At 42.7% G+C, this 27,802-nt stretch overlaps 1 protein-coding gene across 3 annotated transcripts; it reads right to left on the bottom strand.

Moving 5' to 3' along the window:
- Positions 1–191: 191 nt before the first annotated feature.
- On the bottom strand, positions 192–26,644 carry LOC117545801 (S-adenosylhomocysteine hydrolase-like protein 1). Of its 3 annotated transcripts, none has more exons than XM_034215785.1 (17): positions 26,384–26,644; positions 6,722–6,833; positions 6,176–6,313; positions 5,974–6,074; positions 5,446–5,548; positions 5,249–5,343; positions 4,532–4,638; positions 4,299–4,415; positions 4,148–4,211; positions 3,974–4,062; positions 3,791–3,861; positions 3,614–3,708; positions 2,965–3,063; positions 1,764–1,832; positions 1,122–1,200; positions 902–1,022; positions 192–817 (listed from the first exon to the last, which is right to left on the bottom strand). In XM_034215785.1, exons 1-17 carry the CDS (start codon positions 26,612–26,614, stop codon positions 811–813), a joined length of 1,698 nt encoding a protein of 565 aa, XP_034071676.1. In that variant the 5' UTR covers positions 26,615–26,644; the 3' UTR covers positions 192–810. The 3 variants fall into 3 exon arrangements, with proteins under 3 accessions (XP_034071676.1, XP_034071678.1, XP_034071677.1); XM_034215787.1 differs by lacking the exon at positions 26,384–26,644 and adding an exon at positions 7,086–7,420; XM_034215786.1 differs by lacking the exon at positions 192–817 and having other exon boundaries at positions 898–1,022.
- Positions 26,645–27,802: the final 1,158 nt, after the last annotated feature.

The raw sequence follows: 27,802 nt of genomic DNA, 5'->3' as shown, positions 1-27,802 counted from the left end.
AACAGTCATTTTACGAGGCTCTTCAGCATGCTGTAGTTCCTGCTGCTCGGCTTTAAGGTGGCGTTAAATGTTTAGCTCACTTTCCAACACTTGACACAGGGATGTATGTACAAAAACATTTTATTTGTAATTGTTAACAATGTTTATATGTTACAAAAACATACAAATCTAAATTTAAATAATGACGAGATTTAACATTTAAAATGTATTTATTTAATGAAATGAACAATTATTGATAACATAATTTTTTAGATGAATTTCTATGAAAGGTCTCAAAATGTATTGTAACAACGTTTTTACATTCTTCGCCCTGTAGGTTTGACCATAAATCATTGAAAACCTGTGAGGTTGTGTCTTTGTAATGAACATTGACATTAACCTTAAAATACTGTCCATGCTGTTGTAATGGTTTTACACAATTGGGAAAAGCATCAAGTATGACTAACACTACTGTTCAATTATTTCTTATCATTCTACTTGTGGTCTCCTAAAAATACATTAACGATTGCTGCTCCGGTAAGTACATTATATTTTCAAACAATTGAATAAATAATTCCCATTCAGAATTTGTATGTATTTTTTACTATTATGACTTGTTAACATTAAATTAATAATTCAATGTGGTTACATTCTTGATACTATTAACTTTCATAACCAGAAATAGTTGATAAATAAAACCCATACACAAACAATCAGTCAAAGTTTGTGTAACATCGTGTCTGTGTCAGTGTGGGACTGTAGAGGGCGTCAGAGCTCTGTCTGCAGGTTTTCATCCAATATCAAATCCACAATAGCTTTATACCCAGAGGGTTAGTACCTAAGGAAAGAAACATATCTATGTTACATGGAAACAATAACATGGATGTATTGATTATTGTAAGAAAAGTGTTCATGTCCTCACTTGTAGTAGTTGGGTTTGTAGGGTCCATGTTTGCTGATGCCTAGGTACTTGCCCTGTTCATCAGTCAGCTCTGTGAGGTGAGCATCAAACGTTGGCAGGTGAAGACTGGCCACATATTCATCTGAAATTTGAAGAGGCTTTATTGTGTCTGAATAAGATGATATTGAAAATATATATTGAATATCATATATATATTTGGATAATCAAGCTGAGGACTTGCCCATTTTCTTTGGCAGCAGGTAGACGTCCTGTTTGTAACGTCCTTCTGGAGCACTGTAAAGCTCTATGAGAGCCAGAGCCTGAGGTAAAAGAGCAAGAGTTAAAGGAATACTTCCCCACAAAAAGACCATTGGCACATCAATTACTCACCCTGTATTATTTTGTTTTTTTGTAGAAAACGTTGTTTTTCCCACACATATGCATGGTGAATGAAAATGCATAAACTGAGAAAATACTTCATGAATTGGGGTCGCGTTTAACAACAGAAAAACGTACTCTCTCAGAACTTGTCCAGTATAATCAGTATAAAGTCACATTTTTGCTAAATACTTACCTTTTAAAACACTTTTGCATAAACAGTCTCACACTTGCAAAAGTGCATTTATCGTCCATGTGAGTAAGGCCACAATTTATTTTAAGTCATTAAGAATTTCCTCAATTTGTTATTGTTTGTTCACCATGGTGACATGTTAGAAAAATAGGTAACACGGGGTATATCATTACAAATGGTTATTTTGTGGGTAAAGAATTGCAACAGCGCAGCAGATTCTTCCTCTGCAATACAATTAGGGAATAATGAAAGAGTTCCAGTATTTTTCTAAATAAATCTCTCATGTAAATGACATAAGACATATTATTATACCTGAGTCGTAGCAGTGATGGAGAGGACAAAAGAGGGCACTGTGGAGCAGCTCAGATTCAGCAAACGGCCCTGAGAGAAAATAGAAAATGACTTACTGTGATGTAGAATAGCCTTCTGTCTCTCCTGCTGCAGACCTAATCCAGTTAGGAACCAAATACTTTAACAGCAATCAGGTAAATCTGTTCTTGGTGCTCAAATCATCAACCATAAGCTTTTGACCTTCAGGGCCACCATAGTAATGCTAAGGAAGACTTTAAAGTCAATTTAAGAAGTCAAAAACCTTTGCTTATGTATATAAAGTTAACTAGCTTCACCTTATTTAGAATGATTGGCCACTTTTCCAAGGTCACTTTTAAACACAGATAAAGAAAAGCATACATTTTTTAGGGGGTCTTGGTCTTGGATTGATATGCAGTAGGCCTACTTGTCTTGTTCCAGTTTAACCAATGCATGCTAACCAATGCAAGGTAGCCACTGCATTCTAACAAGTGCATGCTATCTTAAGCTTGTAACAGAGAGCTAAAGAGCTGTGGCAGTCTGAGAAAACCAAACTCCAGTCAGCCCAGGTTGGTCTAACTCTTTTCTGTTTATGCATTTCTCTTGACCTTTAAGCTTCTCTGTTTCTTTAGCATTAGCATTTCAACAAAGTATTATGCAGGAATGGGTTTATGTTTGAATGGGTTAGGCTAACTATTAGCTGGCCAGTTAGTTAAACATTGATAGGAAAACATTGCCAGCTCCCTGTAAGGTTAGGGTAGCTCAAATAAACTAGGAATATCAGCAGGTAAGTATAGAGATGTGGAAAAGACTTCACGAGTATGCCTTTTCTTAGAGTTATTGCATAGAAAGAAAAATCGCTGGGCTGTCTTTAATGCTGACTAACAGGGATAGCTTGATGCTATGTGAGAAAAGTAAAACAAAAACATACATTTACACAACAATATCGACCTTTTAAACATTAAAAAAAGCTAGGGTTACTTTAACTTGAAATCATTTAAATTAATTCTGAGGTCAGGTGATTCATGTATTTTGTATTGTCTGTGTAGTAAGCAGGACAATGTGCATGAGGTCATTAGTGCAGCAGCCCCTTCATGATGGCCCAGATCCTATTTCAGAGTAAACTGTGGGGCTATTCTTTAACATAAATAGGTTTACGTACGTTATCTCTCGGTGCTGGTGTAAATAATAACAGTATCATCACCTCAGCCAGCAGGACGATTCTCCTGCCATCAGGCCAGATAACATGATCCACCTGAGGCCTCACACGCTCCCACCTCAGCTCCGCTGTTCGTAGACTCACCTAAGAGAATGAGTCACACAAAAAAGGCTTCATTTTTACAGTTTAAAGTAAAGTACATTTACTCAAGTACATATTTAAGCTTATTGTTCTTGACTTGAGTATTCTCATTTTATGCAGATGTATACTTCCCCTCCACTAGACCTCAGAGCTACATACTATTGTCTATTTACAGCTTTTACTTTAAATATAAAGTAAGAAACAAGGTTGTAGTGTTCATTTGTGTGTTAAGAAATTCCTCTTTGTGGTAATTATAGTTTGGAAATAAATGTACTGTGCCACACCTGTTGTGATTACTGATGTGTTGTAAATTGATTTACATAAATGTAAAAAAATATATATAATTTATTTCGTTTTCAATAACTTCCATGTCATGTGACCCAGTAACTAGATTTAAAACAGTGTGTCCCACTCATCCAGTGTAGTACTACAATGCTGCATTGACTTGGAATCATTGGGTCACATAACATACAGTCGAAGGAAGCTATTACTTTTCAATAAAAACTGGATCATACATCAGAAAAACACATTCATTAACACACAGAGTTCATACCAAATCTATCTCAGTGTTGGAGTGTCCCATGTTGCAGACTATGCAGCCATTCTTCATTCTGTCCATATGTTCCCTACCAACCACGTTTTTATTGCCTGCAGAGACAGACATATCAACCGGGAACTGTTTTGTTACTTATATGAGAGCTCATATTAGTTTGTAGAGAACATCAATTACCTGTGCATGTGATGACCATGTCCACCTGTCTGACCACTTCACCCAGTTTAATCACTCTGAAGCCATCCATGCTGAGAGGGGGGGAGAGTCACACTTTTTTTTAAGTCTTGATGTTTTGCTTCAATGTGCCATTGAAAGAATCAAACAGACATCTGTGCTGATAAAAGCTTCCTCTATTCATACCAGGCCTGAAGGGCACAAATGGGATCCGCTTCTGTGACGTTGACAACAGTACCCAACGCTTTCAGAGCAGCACAGCAACCTTTACCAACCTGAAGGAGGAAGAAAAGAGGATGGTAGAGCTGCTTTAATGTACAGTAAGTCACAATGTACAGCAGCGCTGGGAGCTTTACTGACCTCCCCATATCCGCACACCACCACCTGCTTTCCTCCAAACATGACGTCAGTGGTTCTCTTCAACCTGACAGAAGAGTTCAACACGGTCAGGCTGCTGCTCTGAATTGTACAAGTGCTCGTATCTGTATACGTTTAAAAAATAATGTATTACCCATCCAGTACGGACTCCTTGCAGCAGTAAAGGTTGTCAAATTTCTGCTTAGTCACCGAGTCGTTAACGTTCATGGCCGGGACACACAGCCTGCCTGCCTTTGACAGCTGGTATAACCTGAAATATGAGGGCAGACACATGTGTGATGTGGAGAAGATAGAAACCCCAGAGAGTCCAGTAGAGGGCTCCGCCTGTGCTTATATAACATATGCTATATTTTGTGTAAAACCCACCGATAGATTCCTGTAACACTTTCCTCCACGATGCCTTTCAACTTCTTGAAAATGCTCGGGTACTTCTTCTGGATCCAGTGGGTTAGGTCGCCTCCGTCATCCAGGATCTGTGGGGGGAGAAACACAGCTAAACTCAATTAAGATCTTTGTAACAGCAATAAGAGGCACAGTTTACCCAAACAAAAAATATACTTTCATTTCAACTTTACTATCTATTCAGTGTGCTGACTGTAGGAGATTGGGCTGTAGCTCAGATAATGTTAAATACATTTGAGTACTTGACACTTAGAGCCTTGAATAGCCAAATCCATATAGAATGTACAGTATAATTCATATTCATACACCTTACTGAATTGTATGTATAGAGAGAAATTGCTACAGTTTTTGTCTGACATGCATTATTGGAGCAGACTGTGCAAACTATGTAAAGGAAATAAGAAAAAAAATAATATTACATTACTTTAACACAAACAAATCCCTAACTAAGAATTTTCTTATTGCATTTTTAAAATAACTACACAACAAAGATCTTTGTAGTCATTGTTTTTTGTACAACATTTAGAATGGGTAGATTCTTAATTTAGTTGTCAAGTACCACTGGTTTAAAGGCCACCAAACCTAATTTCACTGGGTTGAACTTATTTCAGTTTCATATCTACAAACTTTCGCTTCTAAATCTTTAAATGAATAACGAGTCTTGTCTGCTGATATCAGTACCATGTTGGGCTGCCAGCTCTCAGCTCCGACACACCGGTCAATACACCACCAGAAGTCGTCCTCTGATTCTCCTTTCCACGCAAACACTGATATGCCTGAGATGAAGAGAGTATCAATCACTTAGTTAAAAAAATAATTGTATTGATATAAAAACAGATGAGCCAGATTGGAGGAGGAGGTGACACAGACAGTCGTACCTCCTTCAGCCAGAGCAGCAGCCACAGCGTTCTGAGTGGAGAATATGTTACAGGCCGCCCAGCGACACTGAGCCCCCAACCGAGAGAGAGTCTCCATCAACACCTGCAAGAGACCAGCAAATAAAAAATCCTAAATGGTTCAAATATAAACAAAGGACGAGAAATGTAAATGCAAAACAGATATAGATATATTATAAAACCTACTGTCAAAACTATTACAAACATATAGTGAAAAAAGGAAATGGCAAATCTGAACTTAAAGTTGGTGGTAGTATTGAGCATTCATCTTTCTACTCAGACAGACCTCATCTTAGTTCACACAGGGAACTTTATTAAAAGCTAAATCTAGGATCGAATAGCAGATGGATGGTGTGTGTGTGTATGTGTATGTGTGTGTGTGTGTGTGTGTGTGTGTGTGTGTGTGTGTGTGTATGTGTATGTGTGTGTGTGTGTGTGTGTGTGTGTGTGTGTGTGTGTGTGTGTGTGTGTGTGTGTGTGTGTGTGTGTGTGTGTGTGTGTTGAACTGACCGCTGTCTGTGGTGTGATGTGTGTGCAGCCCATCACTTTGGCTCCTGCCAGAGGTTTCTCTCCTCCTGCTCTTTTCCTCAGGATCATCAGCGCTGGCATTTCTGAATAACAGCAGCCAACAAGACACACTCAATTTGGTACTTGGATGATTGCTACATAAATGTATAATCATTACCACTTGTGAGGACATGAACAGCTTTACCTTGCTCTGCGATCGTTATTTCTCTGCGTCCAAATTCAGCCTGCTGGATGTTTTTGATGCAGAAGTCAGAAAGGCCTTTTGAGGTCGCCTGAAGTTTGTCTCGGGGAGAGGACTCGTCCTCAGAGCTCTCGCTGCACGCTGAAATAAATTGTATCAAAAAAAATCTGATATAATGTTGTGTCCAGAAGCAGTAAGTTGAAGTATGAAAGAGAAAAAAACATGGTTTGTTGGAAAGCTTTAAACGTTATGAATCGGCTCTGGTTTTCCAGTGTTGATTGTTGTGTGTTTGGAGTCAGTCTGTAGCTAGTTGATCGTTTTTATCTGAGCCTTTGAAGTCTGTATAAACTCTGGCAGTGACATTTGAGGACCAAATTAAAGATACTTAATTCTTCAGGAGACTTTTCGTTTAGCTGAAGGAGAAAGCACCGATGATAATCCCCCGGGGCCTGCGGTTCTCGTGTCTTGGGATCAGAACCAGCTCAGTTTATGTATCAGAGACATGTGATCAGACTTAAGAGCGTGTGTGTGATTTTCATGTTGCCATACCTGAACTGTAGCTGTCAGTAGACGACCGCGAGATGGATCTAGACAAAGAGCGACGACCTGTGTTGGCGGGACGTTTGTTGAATTCGTGCTTCTGGTCATTGAACTGTATTTGCTGTGGAGCCAAAAAAGAAGAGACACAAACAGATGCAATAGTCAACTAAGTAAATCAGTTGTAATTTGACTGCAGGTCACAACCATAAAGTCTTTGCAACTTCATGCTTGAAACAGAACTGATGTTGTAATGCAATTCTAAATTGCACATCAGCACCCTTCACAGCAGTCTTTCTTGTAAAGGACCCCCTTTCTAAGTCACTATCACCATCTCCCTCTCTTCTCTTTATCCCTGTATCTGCTGCTGTCTCACCATCCGTTGTGGCTGTGGGAAGGCTGGGCTGCTGCCACACGAGTCCCACTTGTCCATGTCCGCTCTCTGGCTGCTCGCCTGCCTCTGCTGCCTGAGCTTCAAGTACAGCTCCAAAAACACAGACACACCCCCTCACTGACCCCACCTCCCAAAAACATGCATTGAGCATTTGGAGCTTTAGGGCCACAAGTTTTTTGGATCATTTAGTATGAAACTCTGCTCAAAAATGATAATATGGAATGACCGTATACTGCATGTACATCATACTCCTACATCCTACTAGATCAAATCTTTATTTTGAGCATGATCTTCACTCATTTTACACATACAGGTCAGTTTACTCACACCAAGCGCTACCCAGTTGGTTAAAATGGTTCTATCATGTCTCTTACGTCTCTTGAATGGATAAAATAACCCTCTTAAGGAGCGCAATGTGTTGGTGCTGTTGCTCTTCTCTTTGACCCCTCTGCTGTGCCAAGGCCTCTCTGAAAGGTCATTGCATTCCCTCCATGAATTTTAAAGTACGTATATTGCTCAGTTGTATGTCATGCAACTGCTGTAAGGATAATAATGTGTAACAAATGACCTTCATCACTGTTATGAATCAAACCGAGGCCTGTAATCCACGTTACAAGCAATTATGCTTAAACTGTGATGAATGTGGGGTTTTCTCTGGAAGTTTTTCCTTGTACGATGTGAGGGTCTAAGGACAGAGGGTGTCTATTGTCAAACTGATATTCTGTACACACTGTGAAGACCACTGAGACAAATGTAACATTTGTGATATTGGGCTATATAAATAAACATTGATTGATTGATTGATTGAACTGCTCCTGAGCGTTTATAATGAGGTTCTCTTTTTCTCTGACTTCAGTTAGATTAATAACCATTATAAAGTTGTTCCCATAAGTCAATCATAATTCGTTTTCTTTATAATCCCCTTGATTTTCATTGGTTGATAAAGTATTGGAATAAAGCCTTAATTGCTCCACTTTGCTGACCAGATTGTATTCCAAAAATAAAGATCCCTGACTTTCAGAAGAATCAATAAAATACCACACCAAAAGTAAAAACACATTTGTCATGTTCATCAATGGACTGGTCTGAGAGGTGTAACTTTATTTTTGTTCTCAGTACTGCTCACTTAAAAACAATCTCTTGAATACTGTGTGCTACTCCCTCAAGCAGCTGCTTAATCCTTAACATAAAAGACATTAAGCTGTGAAAGTGGGAAAGTTTAGCTAAAGCGCTCCATCCTACTGTTGACGTTCAACGAAATAAGGCACAATAAAAGCTTACAAACTTTTAATCAAGGTGGAGTTGTGTAAATAAACCCCTGTGGGAAACCAATTATGCATTTATGTGTTACCTGAAAAGCCTACATTTTTTGGAACCATTTTTTTGTGAGTAACAGTCAATAAAACCAAAGGAAATGGGCTGTCGTGATTAAAAATTGATATAAAGGTTTATTTTTCTAAATGTTTATTTAACTGCTCACATTTAAAACAACCTAATGGTAATTCAAAATGCAGACCTGGCTCGCTGCCCTCTAAAAGGAAAAACAAAGAGAAACAGAGCTTCTGAAACAAAAGCAGTGATACCTTGATGCAGATGGACTGCACGGCCTCCTGGTCCTTGGCTTTAGTTATGTTCACTAGGCTGTAAACTTTCTTCATGCTGGCAGAGCGGCTCTCACACTGACTGCAGTAACTCTGCACAGCTGCGCGCTCGTGCTGATGAGAGTTCACACAGTGACGCTTAACGCCACACCTTCACCCATTAACAGGCCCAGGTGGGAAGAGAAAATAAATAAATGGTGTCTTTGTGAGGCTTGGGAAAGTATGAGAGAACAGGTTAGAGATGAAAAGAAGAAAAGAGTTGTAAGGAAACTGAAGCTCAGTGAAGTGTTACTTGAGGCCACAGATGGAAGGGAGTGTGTAAGTGCACTCTGCTCTCAGGGTATAGGCCTACATTAAATAGTAAATGTACACACATGAACATACATTCATGACAGAGTTTTTTAGGGATGGATAAAGAAGAGTGCAGCTTTACTGATAGAGGAGCAGCAAAGTGAACAAACACAAGCCTTATATATATATATATATATATATATATATAGTTGCATTCAGGGACACAGAAGGCAGCGTATTCTAGGTTTCTTTAAGTTAACAAATAATAGAGCTGGACTAATGTAAGATTAATGTAGAATATTTTCTGTGCAGGGTTGCTGGAAGTCTCTTAAAGGCAAATTCCAGTGATTTTACACATGATGATCAGTAAACCTTTCATGAAAAGTACAGCACATAACTGTTAAATAATGGCTTCTGCGACAAAAATATGACAGATGCGAGCGGGCTACAGAGATTGTTAAACTCACTTCTTCCCAATTTCATGACTCCAGACACTTTTTTTAATTCTTAAACGTGTAGTCAGCACGCTTTATCTGAAACTCAAGTCTCAAGTGACATTCAGCAATTCATCAGATTTCACACACCGCCCTTTTAGAGACACAAAAGGCTTTATACAACTTTTTTTTCCACAGATGCAGCAGTACACCCCTGTAAACAGACTTTGATGTGTGAAATCGGCATACTTCCCCTTTAATTATTCTCTGTGATTTCAAAGTCACACAATGAGTGAAATATGTGTGAGTGCAGGTCAAACATTCATAGAGGCCTGCTCATTGCAACTTAACTCATTAACAGCCTGAGTGTATGCCGACTCACGCTTTTTATTATAGATGCAGGTGTTTTTATTTTTTCATTTTGTTGTTTAGCCCCTCATGCTATAATCATGTGTATTTTCTCCATTCCTGTTCATGTGTCTTCTCGCAATTATCACTGGCCCCGTGTATCTCCTAATCGATATAACCGGCCTGCTCTCGTCTATCCCACGTGCTCCACTGAGATCCAACATCTAGTTTCAGGTGGCCTGTGGAACTGCCAGTCAGCTGTTCCCAAGGCTGACTTCATCTCTGGCTACACCTCCCTGCAGTCTCTGGATTTCCTTGCTCTCACTGAGACCTGGATTACTCCATCCAACACATCCACCCCAGCAGCTCTCTCCACTGCATATTCCTTCTCCCATACACCCAGACCCACTGGCAGAGGAGGTGGCACTGGTCTCCTGCTCTCTCCCAAATGGAGCTTTTCCCTCTTCAAGCTACCTAACTTCACTCCTTCCACCTTTGAGTTCCATGCCGTCACAGTAACCCATCCTATACAGTTAACCATTGTTGTTCTCTACCGTCCGCCAGGCGCCTTGGGGGACTTCTTGGAGGAATTAGATCATCTCCTCTCACACATCCCTGAAACTGGCCCTCCCGCTGTACTTCTCGGAGACTTCAACCTCCAGATGGGGAAGATAGACGAACTAACATCTCTGTTAACCGCCTTTGCTTTCTCACTGTCTCCGTCCCCACCGACTCATAAAGCTGGCAATGTCCTTGATCTCATATTCTCAAGGAACTGCGCTACTTCTAACCTCTCTGTAAACCCGCTCCACACATCCGATCACTTCTTCATTTCATTCTCTCTATCCCTTTCCAAACATAACAAACTAATCTCTTCCCATCCTACACTTGTCCGCCGTAACCTTCGCTCCCTCTCCCCCTCTACCTTTGCCTCGTCGGTGCTCTCAGCCCTCCCTTCCTCTGATTCGTTCCAACTACTGCCTCCAAACTCTGCTGCAGAAACTCTCCTCTCTACTCTCTCATCCACTCTGGACTCGCTCTGTCCTCTCACATCTCGGCAGGCTCGTCAGTCCCCTCCTGCTCCCTGGCTAAATGATGCACTGCGTGCTAATAGAACCGTCCTTAGGGCAGCAGAGCGGAAATGGTGGAAATCCAAACAGCGTGACGACCTCCTAACCTATCAAGCTCTCCTCTCATCTTTCTCTGCTTCGATCTCTCGGGCAAAAAGCACTTTCTTTCAAGATAAGATCCAATCTTCCTATTCCAATCCTAAAAAACTATTTTCCATCTTCTCCACCCTCTTGGACCCTCCAAAAGCTCCTCCCCCCTCCTCACTTCTGTCAAGCGACTTTGTTACCCACTTGAAAAAAAGGTTGATGATATTCGCTCTTCTTTTTCTGACTCACCTTTACTCACCGCTGGGTCACCAGACCTTCCTTCCACCAACACACTAACCTCCTTTTCCCTCTCTCTCCAAGTGAGGTTCTTACCCTCATTACCTCTGCCCGCCCTACCACCTGTCCTCTGGACCCTATCCCTTCAAACCTCCTTCAGACTATCGCTCCTGATATTCTACCGTTTCTCACCCATTTCATCAACACTTCTCTAACTTCTGGTCACTTTCCAAACAGTCTCAAGGAGGCAAGAGTAAACCCTCTCCTAAAGAAACCCACTCTCAACCCGTCTGATGTTATAAACTACAGGCCTGTCTCTCTCCTCCCGTTCCTGTCTAAATCACTTGAACGCGCTGTCTTTAAACAACTCTCCTGTTATCTCAATCAGAACAACCTTCTGGATCCGCACCAGTCTGGTTTCAAGGCAGGTCACTCCACAGAAACTGCTCTCATTGCTGTCACGGAGGAACTGCACACTGCCAAAACTGCATCCCTCTCCTCTGTCATCATCCTGTTGGACCTGTCTGCTGCATTCGACACGGTGAATCATCAGATCCTCCTTCGCACTCTCCAAAAACTTGGAGTTTCAGGCTCTGCACTTTCCCTCCTCACCTCATACCTGAAAGACCGTACCTACAGGGTGACTTGGAGAGGGTCTGAGTCCGACCCTTGTCAATTAACTACGGGGGTCCCTCAGGGCTCTGTTCTTGGTCCCCTCCTCTTCTCCCTGTACACAAACTCGCTCGGATCAGTCATTAGCCCGCATGGTTTTTCTTACCACTGCTACGCTGACGACACCCAATTAATTCTGTCCTTTCCCCACTCAGAGACCCAGGTCGTCGCACGCATCTCTGCTTGTCTAGCTGACATCTCTCAGTGGATGTCTGCTCACCACCTGAAGCTCAACCTTGACAAGACTGAGCTGCTCTTCCTCCCGGGAAAAGATTGTCCAACTCTTGACCTGACAATCAACATCGGCACCTCAGTTGTTTCCCCGACTCAGACTGCAAGGAATCTGGGTGTGACCCTAGATAACAGCCTGTCCTTCACTGCAAACATCGCTGCTACAACCCGTTGCTGCAGATACACGCTTTACAACATCAGGAAGATACGTCCCCAGCTGACTCAGAAAGCGACTCAGGTTCTGGTCCAGGCTCTCGTCATCTCACGCCTAGACTTACTGCAACTCCCTCCTGGCTGGTCTACCTGCATGTGCCATCCGACCTCTGCAGCTCATCCAGAATGCAGCGGCTCGTCTGGTCTTCAACCTTCCTAAATTCTCCCACACCACTCCGCTCCTCCGCTCCCTTCACTGGCTTCCGGTAACTGCTAGAATCCACTTCAAGACACTGGTACTTGCTTACCATGCTGCGAATGGATCTGGCCCTTCCTACATCCAGGACATGGTTAAACCGTACACCCCAGCGCGTGCACTACGCTCTGCATCAGCCAAACGACTCGTTGCGCCCTCGCTGCGAGGGGGACCCAAGTTCCCATCGGCGAAAACACGTGGGTTTGCTGTCCTGGCTCCAAGATGGTGGAATGAGCTCCCCATTGACATCAGGACGGCAGATAGCTTGCACATCTTCCGGCGCAAACTGAAAACTCATCTCTTTCGACTCCACTTCGAGCGTTAGAACTATTAACGAAGCACTTTTATACTAATAAAGGACTGGCTTACCTAAAGCCAGTTGAGTAGCACTTGAAATGTTTGGCTCTATGAAACCTGATGTACTTATATGATTCTGTTTTCTTCAAGGTTGTGTCTTCCTGGTCGAATGTACTTATTGTAAGTCGCTTTGGATAAAAGCGTCAGCTAAATGCAATGTAATGTAATGTAATGTAATAGATATGACAAGTCATGGTTGAGGACCTTCCGGGTCTGTCCAGCAGAGGGCGCTTGTAGCTTGCCACGGGTGCATAATACATTGGACCTTGAAGCAAACTAAAAACGTCTCTGTTTCCTTGTCTAATATTTCCCCCAAATTAGGTGAGTTCATCCGTGATAAATGTTATATATGTAGACTGTGTGTAATATTAATGTGAAAAGCACACTGTTGGCGTGATAGTTGTTAGAGGGTATTTTTGGAGGGTTTTTCTGGGTTCTGTAATTGTTGTAGCTGTGTATGCTAGCTTTGCTAGCGCCGTTAGCTATTCTAGCGCCGCTAGCTATGATGGTGCAGTTTAGCTCCAAGAAGGACATTTTGTGTGTTAAATTGAATATATGTTTGCAGTATGTGCATTGTTAGTAGTTGTTTTATGTCAAGAATCGATGTTTTGTATTATACAGAGTGCTATGTGTACCATTGTATTGGTTGGCATAATACATTGGACCTTGAAGCAAGCTAAAAACGTCTCTGTTTCCTTGTCTAATATTTCCCCCAAATTATCGACCGGTCGATCGCGGGGAGATTCCCAGTCGATCGCGAGATGTGTCTAAAAATAGAACAACAATATTCTGTTTTATCGTTAATGTCCTATAACATAATCTTCCTGTGCCAGAATAATGCACTTGAACGCATCAAAGCTTTGTGATTGGCCGGCGTGACCCCATGTGTCGGGGCGTGGCTAGTGGGCAGTGCACTAATTCGCTAACGTTGTCCGTGTCAACAGGAGTGACAGTCCGGTCCGGTGGTACCGGCATGGTCTCCTCAACCAGGGCGGTCCAGATGGCACCCGCAACCTCCCTGACGATGACAGCCACTGTTGAATGCCCGACCCGATAGCTGAATGCTATTGTCCTGTATGAGTCACCGGTTGCCAGGTACCTGAGAAAAAAAATATATACATGATTCAAATAAATATGTCAGACCCCACATACACACAGATCCCCCCCACACACAGACCACAGACACACACACAGATCCCCCCCACACACAGACCACAGACACACACGCAGATATCCCCCCACACACAGACCACAGACACACACACAGAGATCCCCCACACACAGACCACAGACACACACACAGAGATCCCCCACACACACACAGACCACACACGCCATGTACACAGGGGAGCAAGACTGTGTTTACCTAGCTATCTAAATTAATGTCATCCATCTGAACTAAATCAAAGACTTCAGTCATCATTCATCCATGGCATGCATTCTCTCTCTTTATATACAGAGTCATATTAAAGAAGTAGAAATACACAAAACGTACCGTAGGCAGATGGCGAGTCGCTCGGCGGGTCCAATTGAAAAACGCATATGGGTGTCAGCCTTTGTAATCAGTGGACCCACTTTCTGGAGCAACTCGTCGAAAACGTGTTTGCTCATCCGAATGTACTGCTGAAACAGCAGGTCATCCATACGGAGTTCTTGGACCAGAACGTGGTATTCCTCCTGTTGCAGACGTTTTCGGAGTATTGGATGTACCCAACAGCGACGAAAACTACATGGCCTCCAGCGAGACATTGCATCCACTAAATTCACCCTTGCTACTACACTTGCTACCCTTGCTACATAACCGGCATCCATTTTGACAATAGTGTAGAAGAACCGGGTTTTTTTGCTTTGTATGTCGGGGGCGGGATATTCATGTGATTGGTTGTTGGTCGCGAAATCCCCAAGCTGTCAGACACGTCCAGCTCCAGGATTTTCAAGATTTGGTCAAAGCTGCTATGTGGACACACCGCTACGCTCCCAAAAGGTGAGGGACCTGAAAGGACAGCTAAATGCACAGCAGTCCATTTTCACCAGGCCCAACAACAAGAGCAAGGCTGCTACCATAGCATCTTATCGTGTCAGTCACGTTCTTGCGAAACACATGAAGTCTTTCAAAGACGGCGAAGTTGTGAAAGAAGCATTCCTGGAGGCTGCCGACGCGCTTTTGGGGGACAGTAAAAAAACAGTAGCATTTCAACAGGTTTTTGATATAATAAAAACTCAAGTTAGATACCGTTATTAATCAGCTGTAAGTTTTAGTTTGTTTGAACTTATTCATTATAATTATTGTACAAAATTGTATAAGAATGCAAACTTAAATTGATTATAGTCTATTTTCAATTCAGGTTAAGAAACTAGTGTTGCTTGCATCCTATTTTAAAGGCATTTATTTTTATAATCTACTAAAATGCAACAAAAAAAGGGTTTGATTCTATTAATTTTGTCTTTTTTATTGCACTGTTGCAGCAGATTCCTGTGTAGCTTCAGATCTGAGTAGTCTTATTAGTAAGCCTAATTTATACTTTTGTAGCAACTCTATTTTTATATAATGGCAAAGAAAGGGTTCAGAGTCTTTTCTTTTTTTCCTGTGTCATATGTGGCAGCACTGTTCAATGTTTCTTGAAAACATTACCCACTGTAGTATGTGACGTGTGAATAAACTCCAACTCTGTATCAACAACACTGTTGTGTAACTTCAGTTAAATACTTGTATGTGTGTAGATTAGAAAGAGGTAAGATAAAGGATCTGCATTATTTTATGAAGTATTAATCGTACAAAGGTCAGTTTTATACAAGTAGAAGTGTGTATTTACCTGGTAGTAGGCTGTCAGTAATGGCTACGCCTCTCTATTTGGACTGGTAGATCTCGGCAGACTGGCAACTTTAAAAGTAGCTCTCGGTTCAAAAAAGGTTGGGCACCCCTGGTTTAACCCATGCTCTAATGCAGAAATGGAGTCAGAGATGGAAAAATTACAGCTAGAAATAATCGGAAAATTGTGTGTGCTCCCCAGAGACACCTTGGTAGAGTTATGTGACTTTCTAATCATCGCAGGTCCAGAGCTTGAGTTTGTTACAGGCAGGAGTCGAACAGCTCTCATGACATTGATTTCAAATCACATACAGAGGGAAGAGCTTGATGAGCTTGAGGATAAGGGAATGTCTGAACTTCTTCATTTTCAAGACAAAATGTCAGAACTCCAAGTGACACACAAGTAAGTGTACAGGAAAGATTGGCAAATGAGGAAAAGATTAAGAAGGATCAAGAGCGGGAAAAGATAATGAAATAAATTGAAGCCTTGCAGCTGCAGTTAGCAAGTACAACAACAGAGAAAGAGAAGAAAGTGAACAAAGAAACACACAATATGTCTTCTAGCCAGGACACAGCACAGAGCACACCCCCCATCAGACCCGGCGCCAGAACAAATCTAAAGGGAGGGCATATGATTTTCATGGGAGGGCACACAAAACTGTCACGTGCTGCGGGCCTGCGGCACAATATATCAAACAGCATTGCGTAAAGACACACACTCGGAGGACAGCGTTGGTGGCGGCCGCCTTGATGAGTCAAGGATTGGGTTCGCTAACTCAGCCCCGGGGTTTGCCGAGGTCAAGCTTGTGACATTAAGGCGTGCTGCTGCAACGGCAGGTGCAGGGTCGCCAGCAGCACCATCGGCTGCAGTTCTTTCATCGCTATTTCGTTTTAATAAATCCTTAGACCTTTTAAGCCAATTTCTGATGTCCATTTTGTAATTCAAACATAAATGGGAGTCTACAGAATGCACAATAAACAATAAACAAATCCAGAATAGGCGGCAGAGTGTGACGCTGTGATTGGTCTAAATGTGGACGAATCACAAATCAGACACATGAATTTATTTGACGTAGCCTGCGATTTTTTTTTTAGTTACTATCTGACATCACATACATCGTAGCATAACAGTTCACCGTTTATTTATAATTTAAAAAAAAATATATATATTTTTAAAAAAAGTTTTAAATAATAAAAAAATTGTTTATTGGGGGAGGGCAGGAATATCAAATGGGAGGGCCTGGCCCTCCCACGGCGCCGGGCATGCCCCCCATGGTTCAAGGAATTAAAAATATCTGGCCAAATTGGTGAGCATGGGCAAAAAGATAAGCTTACTTTTTCAAGTTTAGCTCGCCAAATTGAACATGGACTAAGTAAAGGGTTTCCAGAACCTGAGATTGTGGATGCAGTGATAAGAGCCATTTCTCCTGGCATACAGCTCCGTAGTTATTTGGAGGGGAAAACTAACTTGACCGTACCAACATTGAGACGTTTACTCCGTTCCCATTACCAGGAGAAGAGTGCAACAGACCTCTATAAGCAGCTCACCTCTGAGGTTCAGGGCATCAAGGAAACCCCACAGAATTTCCTTATCCGAGCTTTTGACCTGAGACAGAAGATTTGGTTTGCCTCCCAAGAAGCTGAGTCAGGTCTCAAATATGATCCATGCTTAGTGCAGAACATGTTCCTTCACACTGTGTTAACTGGTCTCCAGAGTGATAATGTAAAACGTGATCTCCAACCATACCTTGAGCAGACTGACATCTCTGATAAACTTACTAGAGCGGATGAATGCAGCTTGTGCCTGTGAGCAAGAGACGCAGAGTAAAAGAAAATTGTTAGGACAACAACGCCCTGTCATGATACATGCAGCTCAGTCCAATGATGCTCCTGTTGAAAAGATAGAAAAACATTGTGCTCAGAAAAACATAGATACAATCCCTCCTATGGTACTCTCCCAGCTTAAAGAGATAAGATCTGAGATGGCTCTACTGAAAGATCTTAGAGCAGAAGTGTCTCAAATCAGAGAGTCTATACAGCAACAAGCACAAGGGCCAGATCCCACATCAGTTCAGCAATTCCCAGGCCAGCAGAGGCAGGGACTGCCACAGGGACATTGGTTCACTCCTGGTCCGGGACACAGAGAAGAAAATGCGCAATATCATCTGAGCTTTGACACACAGCGCAGCGTTCCACCACCAAACCGTGGGCGTATGAGGAGATGTTTTATCTGTCAACAGCGTGGAACTGAACACTACTGCACCTGTTACAGATGTGGCAGCAGCGAACACTTTCTTGCTGGCTGTCGAGCTCCAGGGCAGAGACAGGTTGGATATAATCCGTTAAACGGGAAGGGTCGCTCACACGGGACAGGGAGTGACCACTGACACAGTAATGTCTCAACAATGCACACATTGTGGGAAAAAGGACGAAAAAGTTACATTTAAACAATGTGCCTCATGTAAATATGTACTTTACTGTTCTAAACTATGTCAAGTGGATGACTGGGCTGTGCATCGAGAAAAATGTGCCCCGTCCCATTGCATGACCATGAACTCAGCCCCTAAAAGAGAAAAACAGACTAAAATGGTTCCGTTAGTTGGAAAGAAATACCTGATCGATGGCTACATCCAAGGTAAATGGGTTCAAGCCTTATGGGACTCGGGCTCCCAGGTCACAATTATTGATGAGATGTGGAAAGAAGTACACTTACCTGACATGAGACTAAGAGACATTTCTGAGATTTTGGATACGGCAGACACACTTGACATTAGGGCTGTGCATCTTCACTGGTCTCACGATTCGATTCGATTACGATTATCCTGTCAAACGATTTCAATTCAATTCGATATCCCGATGCATCCCGATGCATCACGATTCATACCAATGCGTTGCATCCTCAATTTTCTATATTACTGCACATGGCTTATTTTTCATCAATATATACATGCAGTAAATACATATGAACTCTCTTTTTATTATTTAGAAAGTGCTTCAGAAATCAATAACATAAACGTCTTGACATTCATTTATAAACCAAAATAAATGAATTGTATCATAGGTCTAGCCTCCCTATATCTGTGTGTGAAGTTGTTCCATCCTCAAAAACAAAAAAATAATGCTTCTGCAGTCTAGCTGCAGCTTGTAGCAACGGTCTTCTGTTAAAAAAAGGACACTGAATGTCCTGAATGTGGCATCACACACAGGACTTGAGTCTGAACACAGCAGACAACAGGAGTATTTACAACAGCATATAACAACTAAAATACTGCATGTGGGTGCACACTTACATTCTCTGTCTTACTGTTACATAAATCCCATGAATGTATGAGATTAAGTTAGCTTCATTATATCTCAGTGATTAAGTGAATAATAAAGTTTCTATCGGGTCACTATCAGCCTGTCAATCATTATTTTCAGGGAGGGGGGCGGGTTTGGAGGAACGGAGAGAGACGGTGATCGCGGAAGCTTTTTCCTCCTGCCTTCACAAACTTTACACACGTATATATCGTCTGAAAATTGCTAGAGGACATTCATACTTTGCAATCCAAGACTTAATTAAATCCACCAAAAACCTGACATGATTGTAACGCGATTATTTTTGAAAAACATAAATCCCTGTGCCCGCAGCGACACGGAGTGATTCAGAGCGGGTCCTTCTGCTGTTGGTTCTGGACTGGTGTTCTTGTGTTGGTGGATAAAGTAGACTGCTCCGTGTTTGGTGTTGCTGTGCCGCTGTCACGTCTGTTCCCTGATCTCTGCGTCACCGACCGATTTGATATTAAAGTGACAGAAGAAAAAAAACGTTATAGTAAAGCCGCGGCCGGAAAATCAGGAAGCAACGTTACTACGCTATAACCGATTATCTTCCGTCACTGCATCGAGACCGAATCGTCCACGTCCGCATCGCAATGCATCGTAGAAACGTTTATTTTCAACACCCCTACTTGACATAGTGGCAGCAAATGGGGAGAACATGCCATATGCAGGTTGGGTGGAAGTCACCTTTAAACTAGCTCCAGAGAATGCACCTTCATTAGAAGTTGCTGTCCCCACACTGGTAATGAGAGGTAACAAGCTTGTTCGACCAATAATAGGCTTCAATGTCATTGAGCGCATCATAGGCAGCAAGCTGAAACAGTCAAACACTACTGACAGTGAACAGCTGGGTGATGCAGTAAGGGCAGTATTCCCTGACCTGGAGCCAACTCAAGCAAAAGCCTTTGTGAAACAGATCAGTGCTGAACAAACAGATGAATATGTTGTCAAGACAAAGAAACAGAGGATCAGCATACCAAAACATACATCTGTCCAAGTTCAGTGCCAGGTGCGGATGCAGTCACCACAAGATGATATAACGCTAGTGTTTGAGCCCGATGTGAACCCCCGCTGGGCAGAAGGGCTCGAATTCTGCGACACGCTCGTAAAGGTGAGAAAAGGCACCAAACCATCCATTATTGTGAGTGTGCAGAACCCTACGGACCATGAAATAGTGTTGGCAGGTAGAACTGTGATTGGAACTGTCCAGAAAATTCAGGCAGTGTACCCAGCCTCAATACTAGAGGGGTCTCGCCCTGCACCAAGCACGATTAATCACATCAGAGTTGAAGAGAACCAAGCTGCTAATGACATGGGATCCACCTGTGAAGCTGAGCCACCTTAGTGAGCTAGAGCAAGAGAAAGTCCACCAGATGTTGAGAGAGGAGTCTTCCTCCTTTTCACAAACAGATGATGACATTGGCTGCATCGGGAACCTGCAACTAAGTATATCGCTGAAAGACACAGAAGCTGTGGCAAAAAGATACATTTCTGTGCCTAAGCTGTTATACAGATAAATGAAGGACTACTTGCATGATCTGATTGCACAAGGCTGGGTTAAGAAGTCCAACTCGCCATATGCATCACCAGTCGTTTGTGTTCGGAAAAAAGATGGGAGTTTGAGACTCTGTATTGACTTCCGGGAACTGAACAGAAAAACTCTCCCCGACCGCCAACCTATTCCCAGAGTGCAGGACATCATGGATGGCCTTGGAGGAAACTCCTGGTTTTCACTTTTAGATCAAGGGAAAGCCTATCACCAGGGCTTCATGGCCAAAGAGAGCAGACACATGACTGCTTTTGTGACTCCCTGGGGTCTTTATGAATGGATCAGGATTCCCTTCGGACTAATGAACGCCCCAGCTGCCTTCCAGCGCTGCATGGAAGAATGTTTGGTAGGGCTAAGAGATTAAATATGTATCTCGTATCTGGATGACACCCTAGTCTTTAGCAGATCATTCAACGACCATGTAGAACATGTGAGGACAGTGCTACAACGACTATGGCAGCATGGGATAAAACTGAAGCCCAGCAAGTGTGAAGTGTTCAAGAATGAGGTTCGCTACCTTGGGCGAATTGTGTCTGCTGAGGGAAGTAAAATGGACCCTGCTGATACGCTTGCTGTGAGAGTTTTAAAGGAGAAGAGACCAAAGACTGTGGGAGAGCTGAGGGCAGTCATGGGACTACTGAGTTACTATCTACAGTATATTAGGAACTTCTCTCAAACAGCTGGACCCCTCTATGCCCTACTTGAAGCAGGCCCTGGAATGGCTAAAAAAAACAACACAAGAACAAAGACAGGAAAAATGAAGAACGGAGGAGCCAGCTCACATCAGCTGATAACGTGGACTGACAAACATCAGCAGATACTGGAACAATTGATTGACTGTCTGATTGAGCCACCAATACTTGGATTCCCGGACTTCAACAAACCTTTTATCTTGCACACAGATGCGTCAAACCAAGGGTTAGGTGCAGTGGCAGGGGCGGACTGGGACACAAATTCAGCCCGGGACGTTCAGACGCACCGGCCCACACACCGGGCCGCCGCCCACACACATGCGGGCCACCCTTGTAGCCTACAGATAAATGATACATCTACTATGCTCATATACTGTATACTGTTATGGCTAGATTCCCCAGAGTCAAGCCATAACATAAAAGAGATGGACAACAGGAGTAAGGTGCAAAATGAAACCTTCCTTTAGTTAAGGTTTCTTAAAAATGTCCGTGTGAAGTGTGTCAAAGTGGCTGACTGTAGGAGTCAGTAACGTGAATGTACAATTGGATTAAGGACAAAGTACAGCTAATGGGTATAGTCAAAAATGGTTGCCTGTGCCTGGCTGTAAACAAAAAGAAGTGCCAATGCACATGCAGCTCAGACATTCAATCAATGCCATGTGGTCTAACCAACAAATGATTCTAATAGTCATTATGAGAGCACTTGTCCAGTATTAACTAACCAACTTCAAGGAATACAATATCATGCACAGTAATGTCAATCACTAAAATGAATGCAATAGTGAATTGGCCACACATCTCTGTGTCCTTATTATTCAATATTAATATTATTGAATATTAATATTATTTCATATAATTATTTAAAATTATAATATTATATAATTTAACTTGGAATATCATGAGCATATGACTCTATCCTAATGCAATATAATAGTCTGGCCAGCCCTGCAGCCCGTTCTAGGTTCTGATTGGCTCTCTAGGTTGGCATTCTAGCTTCTGACTGGCTGTCCAGGTTGTCAATCACAGCCGTGGGCATATTATACTAGTCGTAACATCGCTAAACTTTTTTCTTGACGGTTCTGTGGTTCATCATCTTCCTTTTCATTCTCCTCCTTATTACTGCGACTGGGAGCGGGAGCCCTTCTACTAAACAGCTTCTGAGACCTCAGAAATCGGGAGCATTTCAAAACCACCGCGGGGGGGGGGTGTTAGTGGATCGCCGGAGCTGTATTAGATTAACATCTACACATGCTTATTATAGTTGTAAGTGCACTGTCTTGCAGCCTGTAGCGCTTGATGGAGCATATGTGTGGGCTGGACCTGTATTTTTCAGGAAAGGAGTGAGCAGAGGGTATAGTTGTCGATTCTTGTTCTGTTTCTGTGACTATCGGCTCACCCTCTCCGACTTTCAGTTGCGCGCGCTACTAAAGAGACGCGCTACCACGGAAACCAAACAATGGTGTAGCTGTATTAAAGTCTGAGTGCAAACAGTCCTGAGTAAATCTGATTTTGTCAGAAATCGGGAGAAATGCGAGAGAAATATGACCCCGGGAGGAAACCGGGAGAGGGCAATGAAATCGGGAGTCTCCCGCGAAAATCGGAGGGTTGGCAAGTATGCCTCTTTCCAATTGGAAGAGACGACTCATCTCTCCCGGCCCAACCCCTTCAGTTAATCTATTAGCCTACTTTCGAAAACATAAGATTGACAAGTTTGACAACCTATCAATAGCCCCATTTACATGGAATGCTTTTCCGATCGTATCCGATCACTAAATAAAGCGATCCACGTTCACTCGTATACATGGGCCAAGCATTAAGCTGATTACAATTTCACCTGTACCGAAGTGGGCCGATCAGAGTGGGGCAGTGGGCCGTGTCGAGTGGTCCGACCGGCCCACTTCGGTACCGGGCTACCGGCCCATCGGGATTCGTCCCGAACGTCCCGATGGCCAGTCCGCCCCTGTGCAGTGGTGTATCAAGAACAGGGGGGGAAGCTATGTGTAATAGCTTATGCATCTCGCACACTGACCAGAGCTGAGAAAAACTATCATCTTCATTCAGGGAAATTAGAATTCCTCGCTTTAAAGTGGGCGGTCACTGAGAGATTTCGAGACTACCTGATCAGCTCCCCTTGGACTGTGTTCATGGATAACAATCCCCTTATCTATGTGTTGTCAACAGCCAAACTCAATGCCACAGGATATAGGTGGGTCGCTGAGCTAGCAGATTTCCATCTTACCCTCAGATATCGTCCGGGCAGAGAAAATTGTGATGCTGATGGCCTTTCAAGAATGCCTTGGGACATTGAAACGATGATGCAAGAATGTACAGAGGAAATGTTGTCTCCTTCAATCGAAGCTACAGTGCAAGGAGTGGAAGCAAGAGATACGAACACAGTGTGGTCCGTGATGGCTATTGAGTGTGAGACAGAAGAGAGGACACTGACACCTCTTTCAAAGTCAACCATATGTCAAGCTCAACAGGATGATCAAAACATTGGCCCTGTGATACAGTCCAAACAGCTAGGTAAGAGGCCTGCAGGACAAGTGCTGAAATCATTCAATGCTCAGACTAAATGCTTACTCCGCGACTGGGAAAAACTCAGCCTTGCTGAAGATGGCATACTTCACAGAAAGACTGCTTTCAGGACACAACTGGTCCTACCAGAAAAGTACAAAAAAACTGTTCTGAGACAACTCGTTTCTTCTGGCCACATATGCAGCAGGAAATATAGCACTACGTGTCTCAGAGCTGTGCTTGCCTCAAACAGAAGAAGCCCTACAGAGAGACAAGAGCTCCTCTCACCTCCATTGTCACCACACAGCCATTCAAATTGGTATCAATTGACTTTCTGCATTTAGATAAATGTAAGGGTGGATATGAATACATCTTGGTAATAGTCGATCATTACACACGCTTTGCACAAGTCTACGCCACAATGTCAAAATCCGCCAAGACAGTGGCAGATAAGGTGTTCAATGAAGTTCGGATTTCCTCGGAGAATCCACCACGATCAGGGAGGTGAATTTGAAAATCAATTATTTGCACAGCTGAAGAAAAACTGTGGAGTTATGGGCTCAAGAACCACGCCCTACCACCCGGAAGGGAATGGTCAAGTTGAAAGGTTCAACAGAACACTGCTGCAAATGCTAAAGACGCTTCCTGAAAGGCAGAAGTCAAATTGGAAAGAGTCACTGCCTAAGCTCATTTATGCATACAACAGCACTCGCTGTGATGTTACAGGCTTCTCCCCATTCTATCTCCTGTTTGGGAGGTCACCAAGACTGCCTGTTGACTTATTGTTTGACTTGACCCCTGAGACAGGAAATGCAGACCATCAAGAGTATATGAGGAAATGGAAACAACAGATGAAAGAGGCATATGAGATCACAGCAGAAAATGCAAAAAAATGTGCTGAGAGGAGCAAGAGAAACTACGACAGCAAAGTAAGGAGTTCTGTACTACACGAGGGTGATCGTGTCCTCGTCAGGAATCTGACACCCAGAGGGGGAACAGGTAAACTGCGGAGCCACTGGGAAGATTGTATCCACAAAGTCATCCGTTAGGTTGGGAAAGACATGCCCATCTATGAAGTTCTGCCGGAGCAAGGGAAGGGTAGAGGAAGCCGGATACCACACTGTAATCTCCTGTTGCCATGTGACCATCTGCCCTTAGAGATACAGCTACAACCTGCAAAGTCAAAAAGAGAAATTACAACTAGAACATGTAGGGACAGAGAACAACCACATCAGGACGACGATGGAAGTGACAGCGATGATGACTGTGAATATTATCACATGCCCAGGGTCCAACCTCTGCCTGTAATGCAGCCTCAGGTAAATACCCACAGAGAGGATCCCGAAGTGGAAATTACAGAAACCTCCCAGGATGTAGAGCATCATCAACAAGGCATACCCCAGCTACAAGAGGCTCAGGGCGGAGGTGATGTTCTAAATGAGGAGGACATGTCAGGCCAAGGGGCTCAAGAGGAGATTGCTTTGGGAGAGAGAACACCGCCACCACTTTCACCTGTTCAAAATCAAGATAGCAATGACACTGACATTGGATTTCAGCGACCTGTGAGAGACAGACGTCCTATGACATTCTTCACATACGATCAGCTAGGCAATCCAGTTTGTTGCAGTGCTAGCATCGTATACTGGTACCCGCCACTGCCCTATGCTACAGTGCCAGCCATAAGTACATGGATGACTCCGGTACAGCAGTTTAACTACCAGCCTGTTGTTCCTGGGTACTGAAAGATATGCCTATACACAGACACACACACACACCAGACATACTCATGGACTTTTGAAGAAGCGTGCAGAGTGATCACATACACACATACACTTCAGACACCTATGGACTGAGGAAGGAAAGCTTGGTAGACACAACCATATACACCACACACAATGATGGACTTTCTACTAAGTCAAGGGCTTAAATGTGTAAATTGAGTGTGTACACTTTTGCCAAACTGAGCAGTGTGCTTAATAAATGTTTATAGATGTTGCTGACATGTAGGCCTAATATTGTGGATTATAATGTCGGGACGACATCTGTTTTGAAGGGGAGTGTGTAATAGATATGACAAGTCATGGTTGATGACCTTCCGGGTATGTCCAGCAGAGGGCGCTTGTAGCTTGCCACGGGTTCATAATACATTGGACCTTGAAGCAAGCTAAAAACGTCTCTGTTTCCTTGTCTAATATTTCCCCCAAATTAGGTGAGTTCATCCGTGATAAATGTTATATATGTTGACTGTCTGTGTGTAATATTAATGTGAAAAGCACACTGTTGGCGTGATAGTTGTTAGAGGGTATTTTTGGAGGGTTTTCTGGGTTCTGTAATTGTTGTAGCTGTTTATGCTAGCTTTGCTAGCGCCATTAGCTATTCTAGCGCCGCTAGCTATGATGGTGCAGTTTAGCTCCAAGAAGGACATTTTGTGTGTTAAATTGGATATATGTTTGCAGTATGTGCATTGTTAGTAGTTGTTTTATGTCAAGAATCGATGTTTTGTATTATACAGAGTGCTATATGTACCATTTTGTTGGTTGGTTGAAGCAAGCTAAAAACGTCTCTGTTTCCTTGTCTAATATTTCCCCCAAATTAGGGGTTCAACACAGGCACCATATATATTGACATGTCTAACAAACCAGTAAAACTGCTTCTCACCATGTCAGTCTTCTGAGCTTCAGTCTCTTCGGTCCCCGACTCCTCCTCCCTGTCCCGACTCTGAGGTGTCCTCCTGCTCTCTGCTGCCTTCAGCATCTGCAGCAAGTTGGGGCTGCATTTTAATGACTGATGTTTGTTGTTTTCCTCTTCCTCGTCTCCATTCACCACATCCTCACATGGTTCAGGATATTCATCAGGTAGTGGCAGTGTCTGGTCTATTTCCTCTGCCATGACTCCACTGGCAGCCAGGAATGATGTGAATAAGATTCCTGCTCAGGTGATCTGTCAGCAGACCATACCCTGCCCACATACATCTGATATTTCCTCCTGAAAGGCGTCTGTTTACTCTAAACAGCAGCAGTTCTTGGGTTACTTTGACTAAATGTAAAGTAGATAATAAGACCTGGATACAGTGCGTAAACTAAGGGTAAACACTGATAGGAGGACGGCTTTTGGAAGAAGAGGGAAATGTAGCTGGTGTAACTTACTTCAACCAAATAGCCATTAGGTAGACTCCAACATATTCTCATATAGTCTTTTGTACTGAAATGTCTTCTGTAAATGTTAAGACAAAGCCCTTAAAGCCTCAGGCGTTACCTGTGGGGACGCTTCTTGTTTTGTGTTGTTTTTGACAACATTGGCTCAAAATCGCTTTAATCACAAAGACATAATGTGCAATGCAAACAGAAGCTTTATACATTATGAACAAACAGGGTTAGGTGTTTACATTACAACATACCAGTATCAACAGTGACCCCCTATGTGTCGGGTAAAGAACGAAAGGCACACTGAGATCCAACTAGTGTATTTATTAGGATTTAAATAACTCATAAAACATTTGTCAGGTTTATTTATGAACGTAATGTATAACATGTTTTGCTATATAAATCGCACTCTACTTTGTCTCATTGAACTGCAGTGGAATACAATTAAAAGAGAGAGGAAATAATACTTTGTTTTTTCAACCCCCATTACATTGAAATTACATTTGGAAGTAGTCTCTAAATGGCCAGTATGAACTGAAGGAATGATAAGAGCTACAAACAAAATGGCCCCTAACTATTGTTTTTAAATCGAATATGAAACATTATGAACCCCTTCACAGAAGTTACGATTTTAGTCTAGATTACGTTCTGTGAAATGGATCAGGGTGAAGTTTGTCAAGATACTTTTATTGAGCCTTTATGATGGGTTCATTTGAAATGATTTGATTATTGAGTTGTGGCTGTCCAGTCATATTTACATACAAACTAGGTCATATTTAACATACAGATCCCCAATGTTTAACAAATGAATGTAGTAGGTTAGGAGTATCAATAGGAGATTTACTTTTTTGTTCTACTAGAGGGTGTAAAAGCTTCAAGGCTGAGACAGTGATACCTTTAGTCCCTTCTCTCTTCAGTGAGGACTTTGGGAGCA

Source organism: Gymnodraco acuticeps, unplaced genomic scaffold (assembly GCF_902827175.1).
Source record: "Gymnodraco acuticeps unplaced genomic scaffold, fGymAcu1.1, whole genome shotgun sequence".
Taxonomy (NCBI): Eukaryota; Metazoa; Chordata; class Actinopteri; order Perciformes; family Bathydraconidae; genus Gymnodraco; species Gymnodraco acuticeps.
This window is presented reverse-complemented; position numbering and strand designations above follow the sequence as displayed.

Coding starts and splice junctions, on each gene's coding strand:
- LOC117545801 (XM_034215785.1), bottom strand. CDS start 26,614: ATGGCAGAGGAAATAGACCAGACACTGCCACTACCTGATGAATATCCT. Junction 6,075..6,175: donor AATAACGATCGCAGAGCAAG/GTAAAGCTGTTC, acceptor GCTGTTATTCAG/AAATGCCAGCGCTGATGATC. Junction 3,709..3,790: donor CATGGTCATCACATGCACAG/GTAATTGATGTT, acceptor CTGTCTCTGCAG/GCAATAAAAACGTGGTTGGT.